Raw genomic sequence first — 24,983 nt, forward strand, 5'->3', positions numbered from 1 at the left:
AACAATAGAAAGGTTAAAAGGAGAGAACGGGATGGTGGAAGACCCAAAAGTATGGCAGAACTATTAAATAAAAATTCCAGGAGGTCTTTACTAAAGAATCTAAATTAGAGAGGCCACAGGGTATTAGAGAGACAATCTATATGAAAGAGATTAAAGTAACCAAGCTTGAAATAAAAGAGTTAATGAAGGAACTGGATGAAGAGAAGGCAATGGGACCGGATGAAGTCTCAGGCAGAATACTGAAAGAATGTAGGGAAGAACTAGCAAGTCCTATATACAACATCATAAAATGCTCAATAGAAAATGGAACAGTGCCAGTAGAATGGAAAAGAGCTGAGGTGGTTCCCATATATAAGAGTGGAAGGAAAGAAGAACCTTTAAATTACAGACCGGTATCACTAACTAGTGTAATATGCAAGATGTGTGAAAGAATAATAAAGAAACAATGGATCGAGTTCCTTGAAGACAACAAATTAATATCAAATAGCCAATTTGGTTTTAGAAAAGGACGGTCTTGTGTAACTAATTTATTGAGTTTCTATTCTAGAATAGTTGATAGAGTACAAGAGAGAGAGGATGGGTTGACTGCATCTATTTGGATTTAAAAAGGCGTTTGACAAAGTGCCACATGCAAGATTACTGTGGAAGTTAGAGGAGAAGGGTGGCTTAAAAGGAAGCACATTGAGATGGATAGAAAATTATTTGAGGGGGAGAGAAATAAGGACAGTAGTTAAAGATATGAAGTCCAAGTGGAGAGCAGTAGAAAGCGGAGTGCCACAGGGGTCAGTATTGGCACCAATACTTTTCCTCATTTATATTAACGACATGCCAGAAGGAGTGAACAGCTACATAAATTTGTTTGCGGATGATATGAAACTGTGCAGAGTTATAAAGCAAAAGGAGGATTGTGAAATACTGCAAGAAGACCTAAATAAGATCTGGGAATGGAGTAAGAAGTGGGAAATGGAATTCAATGTGAACAAAAGCCATGTCATGGAAATGGGAAAGAGTGAAAGACGACCTGTGGGAATCTATAAGATGGGAGATGGTGTAGAACTGGAGAAAGTCAAAAGGAAAAGGACTTAGGAGTGACGATGGAAGAAAACAATCAACCAGTAAGCCATATTGATAGAATTTTTAGAGAAACATATAATTTGCTGAGGAATATTGGAGTAGCATTTCACTACATGGACAAAGAAATGATGAAGAAATTGATAAATACTATAATAAGACCTAGATTGGAATATGCAGGAGTAGTGTGGACCCCTCATAAAAGAAACACATAAGAAAATTGGAGAGGCTACAAAAATGGCTACAAGAATGGTCCCAGAACTTGAAGGGATGACATATGAGGAGAGACTAAAGGCTATGGATCTACCAACCTTGGAACAAAGAAGGAGAGAGGAGACCTGATACAAGTCTATAAATTGATCAACGGAATGGACCAAGTGGATAATGAGAAACTGATCTTGAGAGAAGAATATGACATCCAAGCACAAGATCGCATAGTAAAAAGCTGAGAAAGGAAGATGTCTGAGAGATATTAAAAATATAGTTTCCAGAGATGTATTGAGACGTGGAACAGTTTAGATGAAGAAGTAGTGTCTGCAAAGAGTGTGCACACTTTTAAAGTAAGATTGGATAAGTGTAGATATGGAGACGGGGCCACACGAGCATAAAGCCCAGGCCCTGTAAAACTACAACTAGGTAAATACACACGGTAGCTCAGTGGTTAGCGCTGGCACACAAGCCAGAGGACCTTTGACGGTCGGGTGGAGATATTTCGGTGTGTCTCTTTTCATGTGTAGCCCCTGTTCACCTAGCAGTGAGTAGGTACGTGATGTAAATCGAGGAGTTGTGACCTTGTTGTCCCGGTGCGTGGTGTGTGCCTGGTCTCAGGCCTATCCGAAGATCGGAAATAATGAGCTCTGAGCTCGTTCCGTAGGGTAACATCTGGCTGTCTCGTCAGAGACTGCAGCAGATCAAACAGTGAATCACACACATGCGATACACCATGCCAATAAGACATCTCTGAGCAACTCACAAGGGAAAGCTACAACAAGAGTTGAAGCCTGACCTAGACATATTTATAGGGGGCGGGGCATAAGGTTCTCCTGTCTCCATAACAAATAAGTTTTGGACTGTATAGACAGGAAAAAAAAGGAGAGGGAGATGGAACTGAGTAGTGCTGCCAAACGTATGACAGAATCAAAACATACGCCATCGTGTGAAAACCAGAGGTATATACATTGAAACCCCTGTTGGACTAGGGAAACTGAATGAGGATATATTCTTATATTTTTCTGGATTTAGGGACAAAAGAGGTAATATGAGGAGGTTGATCAATGTTGAAAGGGAGTTAAGGTACATGAAGGAAATGATGTCGTGTTTAATGGACAAGCAGGACAGACTGACAACGGAAAACACCAAGTTGAGATTGAGATTAGTCAGATGTGAGAAGGTCAATGTGATCAATCAGGGATTAAAGGAGGAGATACAAGAAATAAAGAAACAAAATGATGTACTAAAAGCCACATGTCAAGACTACGAAAACTCCTTAAGGAGCTTACAGGTAAAAGTACAGGATGGGATTGTGGACAGGGTGGAAGGTGGATCGGGTGAAAAAAAGCTGAAGGAACTACAAAATGCATGGAAGCAAGAACAGGAAGAAGAAAAAGTTAAATTTTCAGAAGTAGTAAAGAGACAAATTCAGGAAAACACAAAAGTCACTGTAATATAAGTAATCAAAGAGAAAGATGATCTTGTGCAAGATACAGTGGATAAGAGGAAAAGTTTCATGATTTTTGGAATGAAGGAAAAAAAATCCAAACAAGTTTATAAGAGAACGTGGAGAGAGAATTGGCCAAAACTATTATTAAATAAATTCAAGACAGCATACAAAAACTGGACCAGGAGGTGGAGGAAGATACAGTGAAGGAGTAGAAGACCAATGAAAGTGAAAATGAGATCCCAAGTAGCGGTGGAGGAAATTATGGCTAAGAAAGGGAAGCTGACCAATGATACTGAATGCAAAGACATGGATAAAAAGAGATATGAACCTAGAGGAGAGGGAAAAGGAGAAAGTGCTAAGAAATGAAGCTAATGAAAATAATGAAAAAAGGACGGAGATCGAGAAAAAGAATTTCTACTGGAGGGTTCTAGATACGAGACTAAAGAAGTGGTACCTACGGAAGAAAAAGAAGGTCGTGGAGAAGGCAAGAAATTAAGAGTAACTTATACCAATATAGATGGGTTGTTATCCAGCATATTGGAGGTTAAGGATTATTTGAAAGAGAAAAGGCCAGATGTGAACTATTTGATGGGAGAGGAAAAAATAATGAAGACTAAAGAGGTAATAGATCTGGGAGTGATTATACAGGAAAATCTGAGTCCTGAAAAACACATAAGCAAGATATTTGGATTACCATATAAAATGTTGATTAATATGAGTGGCATTTCAATACATGGACAAAGATATGATGAAAAAAATCATCACAAGCATGATACGTTCAAAGCTGGAATATGCAGCATATGCAGCAGTGGTGTGGTCTTCGAGCTCTAAAAAGGATATAAGAAGATTAGAAAGGATACAGAAGACTGCTACAAAGATGGTGCCAAAACTAAAGGACCTGACATATGAAGAATGACTGAAGGAAATGGGACTACTAACCTTACAAGACAGAAGAGAACGAAGGGACCTAATAACAATGTACAAGATAGTCAATGGTATTGAAAAGATAGACATGGAAGACCTAGTGCTGGTGACAGAAGAAGATAGAAGGACAAGAGGACATGTAAAGGTCAGGATGAGGCAGTGTGTGAAAGATATTGGAAAATATACTTTTCCACACAGAATGGCGGAGAAGTGGAATGCATTTAATAATGAAGTTGTTACAGCAAATAATGTGCATAACTTTAAGGAAAAATTAGATAAATTGAGACATGGAGACATGACACAATGAGCTGCACTTGAAGCCTGTACAATAAAACTAGGTAAATACATGTATGTGCACACACACACACACACACACACACACACACACACACACACACACACACACACACAGCGTAGCCATCGTGCTGATCAGACACATCTGAGCAGCTCACAGAGAAAACTACAACAGGAGTTGGAGACTGACCTAGATGTATGTACAGGGGGGAGGGGGCCATGGGTTTTCCTGTCTCCAAATTAAATAAGTGTTGGATCATATATACGGAAAGAATAATGAGTGCATGATGTAACAGAGCAGTGCTGCCAGACGAATGGTGGAATCAAAACAAACGCCATCGTGTGAAACCCAACAATACATTGAAACTCCTGTTGGTCTAAGGAAACTAACAGATGATATTATGGACAAGGATTTTTCTGGATTCAGGGATGAACGAGGTAATATGAGAAGGTCAATCAACATAGAAAGGGAATTAAGGTATATGAAGGAGGTGATGTCAAATCTAATGGACAAACAGGACCGACTGATAATGGAAAACACAGAGCTGAAATTGAGATTAGCAAAATGTGAGGTCAGTGCAATCAATCAGGGATTGAAAGAGGAGATACAAGAAATAAAGAAACAAAATGACATACTAAAAGCCACATGCCAAGACTACAAAAGCTCCTTAAGGAGCTTGCAGGTTAAATTGCAGGACGGGATTGTGGACAGGACAGAAGGTGGACTGGTTGAAAACAAGCTGAAGAAACTATGAAATGAATGGAAGCAGGAGCAAGAAGAGGAAAAAATAAAATTTTCAGAGGTTGTAAAGAGACAAATTTAGAACACGAAAGTCACTGTAATTGAAGTTATTAAAGAGAAAGAAGACCTGGTGCGGGATACAGTGGACAAAAAAAAAAAGCTTCCGTGATTTTTTGGATGAAGGAAAAGAAAAATCCAAATAAATCCACAAGAAAACGTGGAGAGAGAATTGGCCAAAATTGTTATCAAACAAGTACAAGAAAGCACAGAAGAATTCGACCAGGAGGTGGAGGAAGTGATCAAGCTAAGAAGATACAGTGAAGGGGGTAGGAGACCAATGAAGGTGAGAATGAGATCACAAGTGGCTGTAGAGGAAGTTATGGCTAGGAAAGGGAAGCTGGCTGATGATACTGAACACAAGAATATATGGATAAAAAGAGATATGAACTTAGAGGAGAGGGAAAAGGAAAGTGTTAAGAAGTATGAAGCTAAGGAAAAAAACGAGAAAAGGACAGAGATAGAGAAGAAGAATTTTTACTGGAAGGTTCTGGATATGAGACTAAAGAAGTGGTACTTAAGGAAAAAAGAAGAGGTCGTGGAGGAGGCAAGAAATTAAGAGTGATTTATACTAATATAGATGGGTTGTTATCATGCATATTGGAAGTTAAGGATTATTTGAAAGAGAAAATGCAGGATGTAATGTGCATTGTTGAAACAAAACTGAGAGAAAGGATCCATGTCGACTTTAAAGAGGAGGGATATAATACCTGGAGGAGAGACAGGAAGGATAAAGGGGGAGGAGGAGTGCTAATAATGGTTCGTGATAATATATATATGTGGAGGATGTGCAATATGTTTCACCATAGACTAATACATGAAGAACAGAAGAACATAAAAATATGCAAAAGAGAGGTGATAAAGTGCCTATATAACATGATAAGAACAGATAGAAGAATACTTTTAGTTGGAGACTGTAAAAAAGTAAATTGGAGAGAGATGGAAGTAATGGATAATGCTGGACAGTAGATCAAGAAAGTGTTACAGTTGATTATGGTTAATGCAATGGACCAGTGGGTAGAGGAATTAACAAGGTACAGGGGGGGGAAGAAGAACCATCGTTGCTTGACCTAGTTTTCACAAAGAAACCAGAGCCCCCTCCAATCATACAATACCTTAGTCCAATGGGGAGAAGTGATCATGTGACATTAGAGATGCAAATTCAGGAGGAAGATGAGATAAGTTACAGAGATGACTATAAAGGAGAGATATTAAATTATGCAAGAGCGAATTTTAAAAATTAAGGATCTATTTTGCTAATACTGAGTGGAGTAATATTATGTACAGAAAGACAGTACAAGGGAAATATGACATTCTTACAGAAATATAATGAAGGAGTAGAAAAATTTTTACCTGTTTATAGAGATAAGAAAAAAATACATGCTTGGTACAATGCTAGATGCATACAAGCTAAAAAGGTAAAAGATAAAGCGTGGAAGAAACTCTTAAAACAGGGAAATGCCTATAACAGACAGCAGTACAAAGATGCCAGAAATTAATATATTAGACTCTAGAGTAAGGGGAGAGGAAGAAAGAAACTTTGAGAAAGATGTAGTGAATCAAATTATAAAAGCAAAGATGAACCCAAACTTTTCCACAAGTTTATAAACAGCAAAACAAAGAATAAGGAAACAATTGAAAAAAATAATAATTAAAGAAGGGAAGACACCAAACAGAAAAGGAAATGTGTGAAATAATGAATGCTAAGAGTTATCAAATCCAGAGAGAACTGTCTGCTGTTGCAGGAATATATAAAGAAGATCTATGAGTGGAGCAGGAAGTGGAAATTGGAGTTCAATGCTAAGAAATGTCACATAATGGAACTAGAAAAGAGTAAGAGAAGACCGGTATGGAACTATTTGATGGAAGAGGAACTAATAATGAAGAGTAAAGAGGAAAAAGATCTGGGAGTGATGATACAGGAAAATCTGAGCCCCGAAAAACACATAAGCAAGATATTTGGACGATCATATAAAATGTTGACTAATATAAGAGTGGCATCCCAATACATGGACAAAGATATGATGAAAAAAATTATCACAAGCATGATACCTCCAAGGCTGAAATATGCAGCAGTGGTGTGGTCTCCGAGCTGTAAAAAGGATATAAGAAAATTTGGAAAGGATACAGAAGATTGTTACAAAGATGGTGCCGGAATTAAAGGACCTAACATATGAAGAACAACTGAAGGAAATGGGACTGCCAACCTTACAAGATAGAAGAGAACATGGGGACCTAATAACAATGTACAAGATAGTCAATAGCATTGAAAAGATAGACAAAGAAGACCTGGTGCTGTTGACAGAAGATGGAAGGACAAGAGGATATGAAAAGATCAGGATGAGCCAGTGTGTAAAAGATATAAGAAAATACAGTTTTCCACACAGAATGGTGGAAAAGTGGAATGCATTGGATAATGAAGTTGTTACAGCACATAATGTGCATAACTTTAAGGAAACATTAGATAAATAGAGATATGGAGATAGGACACTATGAGTCCCGCTTGAACCCTGTACAATGCAACTAGGTTAATACAACTACACACACACACACACACACACACACACACACACACACTTGAAAATGGAACAGTGCCAGTGGAGTGGAAAAGAGCTGAGGTGGTTCCCATATATAGGAGCGGAAGGAAGGAAGAAACTTTAAATTACAGACCGGTATCACTAACTAGTGTAATATGCAAGATGTGTGAAAAAGTAATAAAGAAGCAATGGATTGAGTTTCTTGAAGACAACAAAATATTATCAAATAGCCAATTTGGTTTTAGAAAAGGTCGGTCATGTGTAACAAATTTATTGAGTTTCTACTCTAGAATAGTTGATAAAGTACAAGAGAGAAAGGGATGGGTTGACTGTATTTATTTAGATCTAAAAAAGGCGTTTGATAAAGTGCCACATGAAAGATTACTATGGAAGTTAGAGGAAAAGGGTGGCTTAAAAGGAAGCACATTGAGATGGATGAAGAATTACTTAAGGGGGAGAGAAATAAGGACGATAGTTAAAGATATGAAGTCCAAGTGGAGAACAGTAGACAGCGGAGTGCCACAGGGGTCAGTATTGGCGCCAATACTTTTTCTCGTATATATAAACGACATGCCAGAGGGAATGAACAGCTACATAAATCTGTTTGCGAAACTGTGCAGAGTCATTAAACAAAAAGAGGATTGTGAAATACTACAGGAAGACTTAAACAAGATCTGGAAATGGAGCAAAAAATGGGAGATGGAATTCAATGTGGACAAAAACCATGTCATGGAAATGGGAAAAAGTGAAAGACGACCAGTGGGAATCTATAAGATGGGAGATGGAGTAGAACTAGAAAAAAATAAAAAAAGGAAAAAGACTTGGGAGTGACAATGGAAGAAAATAATCAACCGGTAAGCCATATTGATAGAATTTTCAGAGACGTATAATTTGCTAAGGAATATTGGAGTAGCATTTCACTATATGGACAAGGAAATGATGAAGAAATTGATAAGTACTAAAATAAGACCTAGATTGGAATATGCAGGAGTTGTGTGGACTCCCCATAAAAAGAAACACATAAGAAAATTAGAGAGACTACAAAAAATGGCTACAAGAATGGTTCCAGAATTTAAAGGGATGACATATGAGGAGAGACTAAAGGCTATGGATCTACCAACCTTGGAGCAGAGAGAGAGAGGGGATCTGATACAAGTTTATAAATTGATTAACGGAATGGATGAAGTGGATAATGAGAAACTGATCCTGAGAGAAGAATATGACTTTAGAAGCACAAGATCGCATAGTAAGAAACTAAGGAAGGGACGATGTCTGAGAGATGTTAAAAAATTTAGTTTCCCACAAAGATGTGTTGAGACTTGGAACAGTTTGAGTGAGGAAGTGGTGTCAGCAAAGAGTGTACATAGTTTTAAAGAAAAATTGGATAAGTGTAGATATGGAGACGGGACCACACGAGCATAAAGCCCAGGCCCTGTAAAACTACATCTAGGTAAATACAACTAGGTAAATACACACACACACACACACACACACACACACACACACACACACACACACACACACACACACACACACAGGTGAGAGAGAGGAATGAGGCAAGAACAGAAGAAGAAAAGAAGAAGTTTTTTTGGAAAATAAGAAACGACAAAGTGTGGAAGTGGTTGACAAAAGAGAAGGAGTAAAAGACCAGACAAAGGAGCAGATAAGGAAGAAAGACATAAGAGTATCATATACTAACATAGACGGCTTCCTATCAAAAAGATTAGACGGCTTCCTATCAAAAAGATTAGAGTGTATGGACCATCTGATAAGGGATAAACCAGATAGTATGTGTATAGTGGAGACTAAATTGAGACCGAATATACAAATAGATTGGTTTGGAGGGGGAAATTATAGAATGCGGAGAAAAGATAGAGTGAATAAAAGTGGAGGTGGAATAATTGTGTTAACAAGAAAAGACTTAATAGTGCAAAATGTGTGCCTTGGAGGAGACGAGGAGGAAGTGGTGGGTGTGGTGGTGACTGATGGAAGGCAAGATTTCAATATTGTAACTGTGAATGTACCACCAAAAACAAGTGCATGGTCAAATGATCAGTATGATAGTATGGTGGAAAGCACATTGGAAAGAATGAGAAATGAAGCTGCAAAGAAAGCAAAAATGATTATAGTTGGAGATTTCAACTGTAAAGACGTCAATTGGGAGGAATTTGAAGTGGGGAATGGTGGAGAATGGGGTGAGCAGCTATTAAATTATGCGGTGGGAAATTTGATGACACAGTGGGTGAGGATCCAACAAGGGGAAGGAGGGGTGATGCCCCGTCGAGACTGGACTTGATATTCACAAAGGGAGTAAATCTAGAAAATGAGATTGACCATGAATTATTGAAATTTGAGGTAAAGGTGGGGTTCAGCAAAGATAATGAAGTTGGATACAAGGAGGAATGCCTAAATTATGCTAAGGGAAGATATAAGGATTGGTCCGAAATATACCAGGAAACAAACATGCAGTTAAAATATGAAAAATTTATGGAAATATATAGTGAGGCCACAGAGAACTTTGTGCCAAAATATACTAAGAAAATCTTAAAGGGAGATCAGTGGTTTAACAAAACCTGTGACAAGGCAAAAAGGGAGAAGGATAAGGCATGGGAAAAATACAAGAGAAATAATGAGGAAGTGGAGAGAGAAGCATATAGGAATGCAAGAAATAAATATGTTCAAGTGAGAAGAAGGGCACAACATGAATTTGAACAGAGAATAGTGGAGAATTGTGAAAGTGATCCCAAAATGTTTTATAAATTCATTAATGGTAAATTACAGAAAAAAGAAACGGTCAATAAATTAAAGGTTGGAGATTATATATATGAAGATACAAGTGTCATTGTTGAAAAATTGAATGAGAATTTCTGCAAAGTATTCACAGAAGAAACACAATTGAATCGACGGATGTTACCTGTGACAAGATGGATGCAAGAAATTATAGTAACAAAGAGTGACACTGCAAAAGTTTTGAGTCAATTAGATGCTAACAAGGCAATGGGACCAGATGGTGTGTCTGGAAGAATGTTAAAAGAATGTCAAGAGCAGTTGCTAGATCCAATTTTAGATTTAACAAGAACATCTATCAACATGGGACAGGTGCCAGGAGAATGGAAAAGGGCAAATGTAGTACCAATCTACAAAAGTGGATGTCACATGGAACCATTGAATTATAGACCTGTTTCTTTGACCAGCATTATGTGTAAGATATGTGAAGAAGTGATCAAAAGCAAGTGGTGTGAGTTCCTGGAAAACAAAGAAATACTAAGTGAGAAACAGTTTGGCTTTAGAAAAGAGAAATCATGTGTATCAAATTTGCTATGTTTCTACTCAAGAGTGGTCGATATTTTACAAGAGAGGATGGATGGGTTGATTGTGTATACCTAGACTTAAAAAAAGCATTTGGTAAAGTACCACATAACAGATTGATGTGGAAGTTAAGTAGTATCGGAGGAATAAGGGGAAATCTGACGGAGTGAATGAGAAATTATTTGACAGGTAGAGAAATGAGGACGGTAGTGAAGGGAGTGAAGTCAGAGTGGAGGAAGGTAACCAGTGGAGTTCCCCAAGGTTTGGTGCTTGGTCCCATCATGTTCCTGATCTATATAAATGACATGCCAGAGGGAGTGAGAAGTTATATGAATATGTTTGCAGATGATGCAAAGATTATGAGGAGAGTGAGGAATATGCATGACTGTAATATACTGCAGGACTTGGACAAAATATATGAATGGAGCAGGATGTGGCAAATGGAATTCAATACCAACAAAAGCTGTGTAATGAGAATGGGTAGAAGTAAATGTAGACCATATAAAGACTACCAGCTGGGGGTTAAGACTGTAATTGAAGTCAGTGAAGAAAAAGACTTGGGAGTGACTGTACAGAGTAATCTGTCTCCAGAAAAGCACATTAATAGAATATTTGGAAAAACATATAGCATGCTCCAAAGTATAGGATGAGCATTTAATTACCTGGACGGGAACATGATAAAGAAAATATTGACCACCCTGATTAGGCCACAGTTGGAATATGCATCAGTAATTTGGTCACCATACATGAAGAAACATGTCAAGAAACTGGAAAGAGTGCAGAGGTTAGCAACAAGAATGATACCAGACTTTAAGGAGGTACCATATGAGGAGAGGTTAAATAGGCTGGAATTAGGCATGTTAGAAGAAAGAAGAGTCAGAGGGGATATGATAACAATGTTCAAAATAGTACATGGAGTGGACATATTGGATAGGGAGAACCTGATCACAATGGCATTCAGTAATTACCTCAGAGGACACCCAAAGAAAATACTGAAGGATTCCTGCACGAGTGACATCAAGAAGTATAGCTTCCCGTATTGGAGCATTGATGCATCGAACAAACTGAGCATGGATGTGGTGTGTGCGGCGAGTGTCAGTAAAATGAAGGAAAAATTGGACAAGTGTGGACAAAGAGACAGGACATAGAGAGCTACGGCTCGGGCCCTGTAATCACAAATAGGTAAATAGTTAAATATACACACACACACACACACACACACAAAAAAAAAAAAAAAGACATAAAAACCAGTCATGAATAAAAAGACCTTGGGGTGACAATTACCAATGACCTATCGCCAGAGAGACATATAAACAAAATAATTGGAGAAGTATTGAACTTATTGAGGAACATAAGAGTGGCGTTCGTATATTTAGATGAAGAAATGATGAAGAAAATAATTACTGCAATGATAAGACTGAGGCTTGAATATGCAACAATACAGTGGGCTCCGAACTTAAAGAAACACATAAGGAAACTAGAGAAAGTACAGAGGGCTGCAACAAAATGGTGCCTGACTTAAGAGATTTGACTTATGAAGACAGACTGAAAAGAATGCAACTTCCGACCCTGGAAAACAGAAGAGAAAGGGGAGACCTGATAGCAATATACAGAGTGATGATTGGCATGGAAAAAATGGATAGGGAAGATCTGTGTATGTGGAATGAAAGAATGTCGAGAGGGCATGGGAAAAAACTAAAAATGACCACTTATAGGAGAGATATGAAAAAATATAGCTTCCCTCATAGAAGGGTGGAAGCATGGAATAGTTTAGACATGGAAGTGGTCAATGCAAGGAATATTCATGATTTTAAGAAAAAGCTGGACATTAATAGATATGGAGACGGGACAACACGAGCATAGCTCTTTTCCCGTATGTTACAATTAGGTAAATACAATTAGGTAAATACACACACATTTGATAAAATGCCACATGCAAGGTTACTGTGGAAGTTAGAGGAGAAGGGTGGCTTAAAAGGAAGCACATTGAGATGGATGGAAAATTATTTGAGGGGGAGAGAAATAAGGATGGTAGTCAAAGATGTGAGGTCCAAGTGGAGAGCAGTAGAAAGCAGAGTGCTGCAGGGGTCAGTATTGGCACAAATACTTTTTCTCATATATATATAAATGACATGCCAGAAGGAGTGAACAGCTATGTAAATCTGTTTGCAGACGATGCAAAACTGTGCAAAGTTATAAAGCAAAAAGAGGATTGTGAAATACTGCAGGAAGACCTAAATAAGATTTGGGAATGGAGTAAAAAGTAGGAGATAAAATTCAATGTGGATAAAAGCCATGTCATGGAAATGGGAAAAAGTGAAAGACGACCAGTGGGAATCTGTACAATGGGAGATGGAGTAGAACTGGAGAAAATAAAAAAGGAAAAGGATTTGGGAATGACAATGAAAGAGAATAATCAACCGGTAAGCCATGTTGATAGAATTTTCAGAGAGACATATAATTTGCTAAGGAATATTGGAATAGCATTTCACTAAATGGACAAAGAAATGATGAAGAAACTGATAAGTACTATAAACAGACCCAGATTGGAATATGCAGGAGTAATGTGGATCCCTATTAAAAAGAAACACATAAGGAAGCTGGAGAGACTACAAAAAATGGCTACAAGAATGGTTCCAGAATTTGAAGGGATGACATATGAGGAGAGACTAAAGGCTATGGATCTACCAATCCTGGAACAGAGAAGGGAGAGAGGGGATCTGATACAAGTTTATAAATTGATCAACGGAATGGACCAAGTGGATAATGAGAAACTGATCCTGAGAAAAGAATATGACATTCGAAGCACAAGATCGCATAGTAAAAAGCTGAGGAAGGGAAGATGTCTAAGAGATATTAAAAAATATAGTTTCCCGCAAAGATATGTTGAGATGTGGAACAGTTTGAGTGAAGAAGTGGTGTCAGCAACGAGTGTGCATAGTTTTAAAGAAAAATTGGTTAAGTGTAGATATGGAGATGGGGCCACCCGAGCATAAAGCCCAGGCCCTGTAAAACTACAACTAGGTAGGTAAATCCACACACACACACACACACACACAGCATAATGTAGTGGTTAGCACTCTCGGCTCACAACCGATAAGGTTCGCAGTTCGAGTCCCGGGTGCAGTGAGGAGAAACTAAAGGCTATGGATCTACCAACCCTGGAACAAAGAAGGGAGAGAGGAGATCTGATACAAGCTTATAAATTGATCAACAGAATGGACCAAGTGGATAATGAGAAACTGATCCTGAGAGAAGAATATGACATTTGAAGCACAAGATCGCATAGTAAAAAGCTGAGAAAAGGAAGATGTCTGAGAGATGTTAAAAAATATAGTTTCCTGCAAAGATGTATTGAGACGTGGAACAGTTTAAATGAAGAAGTAGTGTCTGCAATGAGTGTGCATACTTTTAAAGTAAGACTGGATAAGTGTAGATATGGAGACAGGGCCACATAAGCATAAAGCCCAGGCCCTGTAAAACTACAACTAGGTAAATACAACTAGGTAAATACACACACACACACACACACGGAAAAATAAATGGAACATCTGGAGGAAAATGAAATTATAAATAACTCCCAATTTTGTTTTAGAAAACTATGATTGTGTATAACAAATTTACCAAGTTTCTATACAAAAGTAATGGATGAGGTATGAGGAAGTGATGGATGGGTCAACACAGTGTATTTGGATATCACAAAAGGCATTTGACAGAATATCACATAAAAGACTCTTATGAATGATAGAATGCATATAAGGAATATAAGGAAATATCTTCAGCTGGATGAGGGATTACTTAACAGAAAGAGAAATGAGGACTGTGGTAAGGGACATTTTATCAAGCTGGAGGACGATAACTACTGGCATACTACAGGGACCAGTGCTGGCACTAATAATGTTCCAAATACATATATATTAATGATATGCAAGAGGGTGTTAGTACCTACATAAATTTGTTTGCAGATGATGTGAAACTATTGAAAGCAATAAAGAGTAATGATAACTATGAAATTGCAAAGAGATATTGACAAGATCTGGAAGTGGAAACAAAAATGGAAACTAGAATTTAATGCTAAGAAATGCACTGTAATGGAAATGGAAGAAAATAATAGAAGACCTACATATGGGAATACAAAATGGGAGAAGCGATTATAATGAAGAGGAAGGAAGATTAAAGACGTGGTTACATAAGACACCCTGATCCCAGTAAGACACATAAATGGGTTATTTATTTCAACATATAAGACACTAACAATAATCAGGATGGCATTTAATTACATGGGTAAGAGTATGATGAAAAAAAATCATAACCATTATGATAAGACCAAAACTTGAATATGCATTATGCACCAGTGGTGTGGTCTCCACATATGCAAACAGATATCAGGAAATTAGAAAGAATTCAAAGGACAGCTACAAAGATGGTGCCAGAGATGAAGACTGAAGGAAATGGGACTATAAATTTTGAAAGATAGATAGGAGAGAGATCTAATAACAAATGTATAAAATAGTAAACTGTATGGGAAAAAGATTATGAAGAACCACTGTTTAAGGAACATTAAAAAGTTTAGTTTTCCACATAGAACAATGACATTGAACAATACTAAGTTTTCTTTACCCCAATCAGAAATCTTAGAAAGATCATAAGTCAGGCATTCTGTGATGTTCCTGCAGGATAAGTTAATTTCCTCAAGGGTCAGTCTTTTCTAAATAGATGTGAAAAAAGGTAGAGTGGTATCATCAGCATATGATTGGATTGGCCACGAAGTTTGGTTTAGACTTTAAAAGATCATTAATGAATGAGTGAAAGGACAGAACCTTGAGAAACACCACTTTTAATTGATTTAGGAGAACAACAGTAGCCGTCTATCACACTAGCAACAAAATGGTTGGAGAGGAAACTTGAGAAAACAGGACAGAAATCATAGCCGTCTATCACACTAGCAACAGAATGGTTGGAGAGGAAACTTGAGAAAACAAGACAGAAATCATAGGAGGGTAGTTTTGATATCAAAACTTTGTGCCAGACTCTATCAAAAGCTTTTGATATGTCTAAGGCAACAACAAAAGTTTCACTAAAATCTCTAAAAGAGGATGACCAAGACTTGGTATGGAAAGCCAAAATATCATCAGAAGAGTGGCCTTGATGGAAGCCATACTGGCAATCAGATAGAAGACTGAAGTGACATGTTTAAGAATCTTCATATTGAAGATAAATTAAAAAAACTTTAGACAAGCAAGAGATTAAAGCTATAGGATGGTAGTTTGAGGGATTAGAACGGTCACCCTATTTAGGAACAGGCTGAATGTACATAAACTTCCAGCAAGAAGGAAAGGTAGAAGTCGATAGACATAGTTCAAATATTTGGCCAGGCAAGGTGCAAGCATGAAAACAGTTTTTGAGAACAATAGGAGGGACCCCATCAGATCCATAAGCCTCCTGAGGGTTTAGGCCAGTGAGGGTGTGGAAAACATCATCATGAAGAACTTCAACTGAAGGCATGAAATAGTCAGAGGGAGGAGGAAATGGAAGGACAAGCCCAGAATTATTCAAGCTGGAGTTGTTAGCAAAGGTTTGAGAGAAGAGTTAAGCTATAGAGACAGATGTGATGGCAGTGGTGTCAAAAATTAAATAAAGGTGGGAAAGATGTAGCCTACAATTAAAGTTATTGGTGATGTTTTTGGCCAGATGCCAGAAGCCTAGAAGGAAGTTGAACTTTGAAAGATTTTGACATTTTCTATTAATGAAGGATTATTTGGCAAGTTGAATTTGACTTGGTATGACTCTGGGTAGAAATATAAAGTGCATGAGATTCAGGTAATGGAAGGCTCAAGTATCTTTTGTGGGGAAGCTCTTTATCATGTATTGCATGAGAACAGGCTGTGTTAAACCATGGTTTGGAAGGTTTAGGTTGAGAAGAGTGAGGAATGTACACCTCCATGCTAGACACCATCACCTCAGTTAAGCACTCAGCACACAGAGATGAGTCTCTGACACAGAAACAATGATCATTAAAGGGAAAAATCATCATAGTACCTCCTCAGGCCGCAGCCTGGCACCTGGAGGTGCCTCATAACAGAGGCACCTCCACTTTGAGAATCTTAAGGAGGGATTGGAAAAACAGGACACAATACATATACGAGATTGTGATCAGAGGAGCCCAACGGAGAAGATAGGGTAACAGCATAAGCAGAAGGATTAGAGGTAAGGAAAAGGTCAGGAATAAATTAATAATGATAATGATATTAATAATAATAATAAGAGTGAGGAATGTACACCTCCATGCTAGACACCATCACCTCAGTTAAGCACTCAGCACACAGAGATGAGTCTCTGACATAGAAACAATGATCATTAAAGGGAAAAATCATCATAGTACCTCCTCAGGTCCTACCAACTAGCAGAGGCACCTCCACTTTGAGAATCTTAAGGAGGGATTGGAAAAATAGGACACAATACAAATATGAGATTGTGATCAGAGGAGCCCAACGGAGAAGATAGGGTAACAGCATAAGCAGAAGGATTAGAAGTAAGGAAAAGGTCAAGAATAAATGAATAATGATAATGATAATATTAATAATAATAATAATAATAATAAAATATTGCATAAGAAATTTTTAGGGAAGCTGTAAGAAGCTATCAAGTCTATTCATTGTAATACCAGCATGAAACATACTAACCTATTTTCACCTTTCATCATCATTGTCCATGAACTTGTTATCTAATGTACAGGCATCTCCTTACAAGAGGAAGCAGCCTTCCTACCATTACTTCTACCTAAGGTGATATGTCAACTCAAAGGATTCCACATTTCATTACAAGTTAGTTACACAACAACATTTACTACAAAAACACAACATTGCCTAAAGGAGAGGACAAAAAGAGGCAAGGATGAGCAAGGTGCTTCTTTACTCACTGGGGCATCTGTGTTCTTCTCAGAGGGCTGAAGTGGAGTGCGACTGCCATTCAGCTCCTTCATGGGGTACACATTGCTACTGGATTCTGCTCTAGAGTCACTGATGCACTGCCCAATCTGAGACACAAACACAAAAAGTTGGACTAATTTTATACAGGAGGTAAAAGATGTTCCCTAAGTTCTCTGAGGCAACACAAGGCAAACGAGTCCTTTAAGTGTATCTAACAAAGATGAATGAATGCTGTTTGCTTCAAGTAATGAGGAGAGTAGACAAGTTAAATAAGTTTTTTTGATGTACTTAACCAGAAAAAAATGTTACTTGCCCAGTGTGTTTGAGACAGGTAGTATCAACACAATAGACTCACTTGGGATAACAATACTTGATTAGGACTCCAGAACTTACTGAGAGGAGGAGATGTACAAGACAATGGAAGGCTACAAAGATGATGAGGATGAACACCACCCATGTAGGAGCACCAATCAGCCCAAAGCCAAAGTAGATTGCAGCAATGCCTAAAATCTGAGCTGAATTGCCAACAAACCAGTGGAGCCAATTAAATACTGGCCGACGCTTGTGTGTGGGACTGCATCGGCACAGTGCCATGAAGGGCTGGATGAAACACAGGCCTGGAGGGATGCCAAACAAAGACAATTAGGGATATTACAAAATATAAATTATATATATTTCCTGTGGTTGAAGAGAGACAGCTGAGTTACACACTGTGACTATAGCACAATGCTACCACTGTTTTCTCTACACACATAAGGCCAAGAAATTAAGACTATCTGTAATATATTTTCTTACTTTACATCCCTTTACGAATGGTATAACAGTCTTTACATGCACTGAACCACTAAGTAATATTGTACCACAAGTCATCTCAATATGAACAATAACAAGTGCCACTCCTCATACCTTAAAACTCATCAAACTCTCTCTCTCTCTCTCTCTCTCTCTCTCTCTCTCTCTCTCTCACACACACAAAACTGGCATTACATGAATCTACCCAAGACAAATATAAGCAAAGAATTCTCACCTGTGGACACAACACCCAAAATAGCATGTTCTGTGTTTCGGGAATCAAGGTCTTTCCATCCATTGAGGTAATATAGGATGAGGACCACGCCAGCTATAACCAGAGACCAGGTGAGGCCCATGAAGAATCTATGAAGCTAGAGGTAAAGACAGAAACATGGATTATGAGGTGAATATCAGAGAAAATGTCAAGAATATGAAACAAATGAAGCAAACAGGAATTATTCCAAGAGAAGATTGAGTGTTATAGATAGGAATGAACATGAGAAAAAGTAAAGTTGAGAAGAAGGCTCAAATAGTGACAAAGGCTAATATTAGATATCAATTGGATACAAAGATGAAGATAACCATATACAAAGAGATATATACAAATGTAGCTTATATCAAGAGAAGAATTTACTGTAACTGGAAGATCTGGAAGCTATATAAGCAAAGAAAAAGGACTCACATGGAACCACTGATCGATGCCACAAGAGCGACTCTTTAGCCAGGTCTTTTTAAAGTAGCGAGCCACAATGATGCCACAAGAGGCAGCACATATCCAAGCACCCACCATGAAGCAGGCATGGAGGGTGCGGAAGAGGTCACTGCGAACCTCAACTGTCTCAAAAGAGTCTAGTGCAACTGTCCCTGATGAAACAGTGCGTTTGTCATGGTAGCTTAGTCCATCTGATGAAAAAAAGTAGATAATTATAATTTGATTGTTTTATATATCATATTAACATTACAAAGGTAGCTAAGTTGAGGTAACTACAATCCAACAACTAAATGTTCTCAGCTCTATAAACATAAATAATACTCACTAGGGTTGACAGGTCCAGTGGCCACCATGAGATGGAAGCGGTCTTTATCAAGGTCAAACACAATCCCAGAGATTTCAGTGGAAGCATCCCGAACAAACGTGCAGTATGCTTGGCCATTCACCACTGCTGCTTGTATGTCACTCAAGCCGTACTTTTTCTGCGAGTTAAAAACAAAATGAATATCTAAGGGAACAAGTAAAATGAAAATTTTTTTAAGTCAGATACACACACACACACACACACTTATTACATTCTCATCTCTCCACCTTTTTTGGAAGGTTTGCCACAAATGTTTGTCTACCTGCCTCTCTCTCTCTCTCTCTCTCTCTCTCTCTCTCTCTTTTATATGTAACCTTTCACTTTCATTTTCTTTGAATTTCATGAAGTCGATCAGTTGATCAATAATTCTCTCTCTCTCTCTCTCTCTCTCTCTCTCTCTCTCTCTCTCTCTCTCTCTCTCTCTCTCTCTCTCTCTCTCTCTCTCTCTCTCTCTCTCTCTCTCTCTCTCTCTCTCTCTCTCTCTAATATAACCTTTCATTTTTACTTTGGCTTTTGAACCTCAAAGTAGTCAATCAATAGTGTCAGTCTCTCATTCTCTCTCTCTTCTTTGTTGTTTTTTCTTTTAACCCTCAAAGTGATCAATCAATAGTCAATCTTTCACTCTTTTGTTTCAATTACTACTGAATGCTCAACCCATGTCTACTTACCTCCACAAGCATCTCATTGTTTCTGCCATTGTTGAAAGCCATGACAACATCTGGGCCTGAATTAGCTCCTGCAGATGCCAGGCAGGCCATCACACTGTCACCACCCTGGTATGCAAAACAAGACAAAATTATTCAGGTCACTTCTAATAAATACATGAAGGCTAAGACATGAAATCTAGTTAAGTGCAAGGCAAAACCTGAAAACTTGGAGATGCAATTCATTACCTACGACAAAAATGTGGTGATTAAGACAGTAATAATTCACTAACATCTTGGACAAATAACACAAGGATTATGTGCATCATTCATATCACAATTAATGAAAACATGATGATTAAGATATGCAATCCTTGTTGCTTGTAAGAAAAACACACAAAAAAAATAAACATATATTTTGGATAATATCTGGGAAAAAAATAAATAAATAAGAAATAATAAAAATCTAGCGCAGCTATGATGATGAAAATAAAATAAAGATCAGGACATGGACTTAAGGTCAAGAAAGACTTCTATGAAAAACAAGATAAATAATCCATGTGATTCAGGTCATATCTGAAAATAAACTACTGGCAGTTGGTTCTTCCAAGACTTGCCCTTTAAGTTTTTCTAGAGCAGAACATAAACAGAAAACCTATTGTTCTGATTTACTCCACACCAACCCGTCTCTCCATCCATGTGTGAAAGACCACAGGGTATCACATCATTGCCCTCTAAGTACAGAACTGCATTTTTCAGCAGCAAAGGATAAATAAATAAATAAATAAAATTTAAAAAATGAAAATAAATAAATAAATAAATAAAAACAGCAGTCTTTTACACTTGTGTTACTCAGTATTTAAAAAATGGGGTTAAGAATGTAATGCACTAATAGGCACAAACAGTCTCCTTACTGAACACTTGTAAGTAAAAAATATTTTTTGCTTCTCCCCAGCACATCTACTGCATCATACACAAGGCTTCTCATAGTGGGGACAAGAGAAAATAGAAGATTTAAGTTAAAACTACTTTCCCTTATGTAGAAAATGCAATGAAAATAAAGTCTTGATTTCCATCACATCTCCATATTCCACTCACATGTCTTACACAAAGGTAATTATTATTGCATCTCAGTCTCAGAGCAAATTACTACTATCTTGTTCATTTAGAGATTATATTAACCTCATTAATTGTTTCATCAGTTCAAAAGTGAAACTGTATCATGTACACAGCTGGTGCATTTTGTTTTTCACACTTTCTAGTCTTGAGTGCAATCTCAGCATACCATAATTGTCTATAATGATATAAGTAGTGGTAAAAAGAGACACATTAACTCGTACCATCTTCTCGTCATCAGATAAGCCAGCAGCCACATAGCCTGTGGTGGTGCTACCGACGATCTCAAACTTGTAGCCAGAAGATACCTTGGAGTATGTCACCAACATAGTACACCTGCATCACAACACAATACATCAGGCCAGGGATCAACATTTGCAACAAAGATGCCAATTACATAAATGTTTTATCAGTTAATGTGTTATGCACTTTTCTTTACTGGAAGCTTACATAATCTTTTTTGCAATTTTGCTTCCTTAACTATAACAAACCACCTCCAATATTCTACTGAATGAGGACTGAAAAAATTTGATCAAGTAACCATCAGAACAACAATACATTAAACCATCACAACAATAGCCACTCACTTTTTGTTTGTTTCACACTCTGCAGGAAAGCCAAAGCAGCCCTTGCTATTGCCACAGTCATCATAAATGTTGATGAGATCCCTCTCCAGACTGGCAACTTCCTGCATAAGACATATTTTTAGAGACCAACCTTAAACCTCACTTCATAGCATATGCTGTAGCTACACATGAAATTTGCCACTACTAAATGTACTACAGCTACTAATTAGGTAATATCATTTAGTTGCTTAGTTATTACATTATTTTCAAATTAATACAAGATAATTTCTATTATACAATGTTGTATGCACATTACAGAAAGATACTCAATGTTGATATATAACAAAAGACATAATGAAAAAGTTTTCATAATAAAGAAATTGCATACTTTAATTACTCCAACATGTTGATTACAATACTGATAATTTTATGAGAGAGCACTGAAGGTTGTCAGAAATAAAGCAGGACAGTTATAATATAAGGTCACACACACAACACATACACACACACACACACACACACACACACACACTGTTCTGAGTCACCCAACACCAAGCAATACATAAAGTCACTTGTTCCTGTAATGCCTCAGTAACATGCACAACAGTACCATATCATGACCATCTCAAACATATACCACTCCACCTCAAAGCAGGAACCTACTGACTCCAGCAACTCACCAGCAAGATGGGCATGACCAGGAGCTCCCAATGATACCACCACCAAAAAAACAGACCAAGGGGGAAAGGACAGGGGGTTTAAGGATATGATTTAGGTAATGTTATCTGCTTAAACTACTTAATGGTACACATACATCACCTACTATGTTGACACGAGGGAATAAACTGACCCAGTCTCAATGTGTGTTAATTTCCATGGTTGGCAGGATGGTTAAACCTACTACAGGGGTTCCATATAGACTGTAGATTTCTAAGGCAGAGGCATTGGTAAGCATCACTGTTGTATATCATGTTTTATAAAATGTTAATCAGATGTTAGTTTATGTACTTTAGCTATAATGTTGATCTATTTGTTATTACCACTACAACTGTTGCCAGAATACTGACATTATTTCTTATTCTCTATTAGAATTATGTTTGTTAGCTGCTAGCAATTATAGATGGAGGCAGCCTAATGCTAGTGTCCATATTAAATGTAAGTCATCTGTGTATTTCTCTGTAACAGATCAGAGTTTATCAAAACTGACAGATGCAGCAAGGAGAACGGCATTTCCTGCAGTATTGTACTAACTGGTGACAACTTCTCCTCGCCCTTGGGCTGGGAAGTGGTAGTGGTGGTGGTGGTGGTGGTACTTGGGGCAGCAGTAGTGGTGGTGGTCCGACGACGTCCTAGTAACCCAAACTTGCGCTTCGGGCCAGGCTTGGGCTTTGGCTTGGACTTTGGGGTGGTGATGTCTGGTAATGGTGTCTCCTCTGCTTCTTCTTCACCTTCACCTACACTAGAATCACTACTTACTGTGCTAACCTCAGAAGGAGTCAGGATGGGAGTTGAGGGGGAAGTGGGAGATAGAGATGAGGGAGAAGAGTCACCTTCAGGAGTAACCACACTGGTATCATTTTTTAGGACTCCACTAGGTGCCTCAACCACATTTATCACCACATCACCTGCATTCTCCTTAAGATCTATCTCAGAGGCAGGGCTTACAGCAGGTGTGCTAGCAGTGGAGGTGGTGGTAGAGGTGGTGGTGGTGGTTTCTGGGACTGGAGGTGCAGGGGCTGACCTCTTGACTGTGACCTTCTCTGAGGTGACACCCACCCAGAAGACTGTCCTCTCTTGCACAAAGGATCCACTGTGAAATAAGATTAGGATAAAACCTCAGTGATACTAATATAATCCTATGCACGTCTGTTCTTATTTAAATAACAAACTCAATAAGGGTCTAGTAAATCACATTGTGATAAAAGTCTTACATGCTAATGACGATCAGTTCTTTTACTCAATACACAAGATAGCCCATCATAAAGGAATCTTACAGAATTTAAGCCAATACTATTTGATTTTCCTCAATAAGTCACAAATCCCATGCAATTAATGAGGTGCAGCCTAAACATGACATTTCATGGTTGTCATGGTTCATTGAGCACATCACATGTCACACTTGGTTACAATCTTGATTGACTAAGATTTGCTAATCTGTGTGTCTCAGTGAAGACAGTCAAAAGATGAATGTAAGGGACGATAAGAATTTCATTAATGAAATTCTAAACAATTCTGATACATTGAACAATTTAATTATTGAAAAGGTTCCATTAACAAGGCTAAAATCATTGCTGAAAGATAAATGAATTAATGCATGCAAATTTTACATTTATCAAAATATATGAATTCTAAAACATATACAAATACATAAATTGATAAATAGATAAATAATATAGTGTTCAATATATTCAATAAAATAAATGTTAATATAAGATATATACAGTTTATTCAAAACCATTATATCCAATATCTTCTTTCTTTCACCTAAACTTTTCAACTCTATCCAGTGGCAATATCCATCCATTATGCCCCCTAACCATCTCTTTCACGGTGTTTCACCTAGCTTACCCATCCAAATTCCGATCATGACCTAGTGGCAGCCTTCTTAATACAACCAGTCAACCAAACCACCCTCTTTCTTTTCTCACCCTAACTCTCAACACATTCACTTAATGATCTCCAATCTCTCTCCCCTTTACCACGAACTCTTTCTTACTCCCTTACCCTCCCCTCTAACCCACACACCATACAATTACTTTCATCCAACCAGTGCCTCGATCACATTCATACATTCCTCAATCACCCTAGGGCGCCAGCACACTTCCACCATGCTTTTTTGCTAGCTACATACTTACCAAATAACGTATAACTTGCTGTACACATGTCAAGATTCCGCTTATTGCTGCTGTTGCTATTGCTTTCATCGCTTTTTTTCATTTTTCCTTAAGAATTAGAATAATACGTTTACGAGTATGTAGTGCTTGTCTGAGCCATCCCATGTAGCTTGGTAGATTTTTCTTTACAAGAATGAGGTATATGTTACTGTACATCACACTGCCGTTAGTACTGAGCTTTATATCATATAAACTGGGATGATACAAGGCCATGGATAAATATGTACTATTAAACAAGGAATACCACGTGTAGACATCGATGGAAATCGAAACCATCACAAGAAAAAAAAAAAAATCACATGCCACGAAAAATCCTTAGTGTTATGTTCTTATAACATCCATATTAATTAATCTATACAATAAGTAACGGTA

At 37.8% G+C, this 24,983-nt stretch overlaps 1 protein-coding gene across 2 annotated transcripts in view; it reads right to left on the bottom strand.

The window, feature by feature from the left end:
* LOC123508147 (putative ferric-chelate reductase 1 homolog) overlaps window positions 1-24,983 on the bottom strand; it is a 53,643-nt gene that overhangs the window by 2,614 nt on the left and 26,046 nt on the right. The window contains exons 4-12 of one of the 2 annotated variants that reach the window (XM_045261672.1): window positions 23,383-23,527; window positions 21,739-21,839; window positions 21,376-21,487; window positions 20,060-20,164; window positions 19,353-19,509; window positions 18,998-19,218; window positions 18,551-18,686; window positions 17,917-18,140; window positions 17,514-17,630 (exon numbers count right to left, since the gene is read on the bottom strand). In XM_045261672.1, the coding sequence (XP_045117607.1) occupies window positions 17,514-17,630; window positions 17,917-18,140; window positions 18,551-18,686; window positions 18,998-19,218; window positions 19,353-19,509; window positions 20,060-20,164; window positions 21,376-21,487; window positions 21,739-21,839; window positions 23,383-23,527 (1,318 nt within the window). Of the gene's footprint in view, window positions 1-17,513; window positions 17,631-17,916; window positions 18,141-18,550; window positions 18,687-18,997; window positions 19,219-19,352; window positions 19,510-20,059; window positions 20,165-21,375; window positions 21,488-21,738; window positions 21,840-22,968; window positions 23,528-24,983 lie in introns of both variants that reach the window. The other variant, XM_045261671.1, reaches the window with a different exon arrangement.

The sequence above is a fragment of the Portunus trituberculatus genome, chromosome 24 (genome assembly GCF_017591435.1).
Source record: "Portunus trituberculatus isolate SZX2019 chromosome 24, ASM1759143v1, whole genome shotgun sequence".
In the NCBI taxonomy this organism is placed as follows: Eukaryota; Metazoa; Arthropoda; class Malacostraca; order Decapoda; family Portunidae; genus Portunus; species Portunus trituberculatus.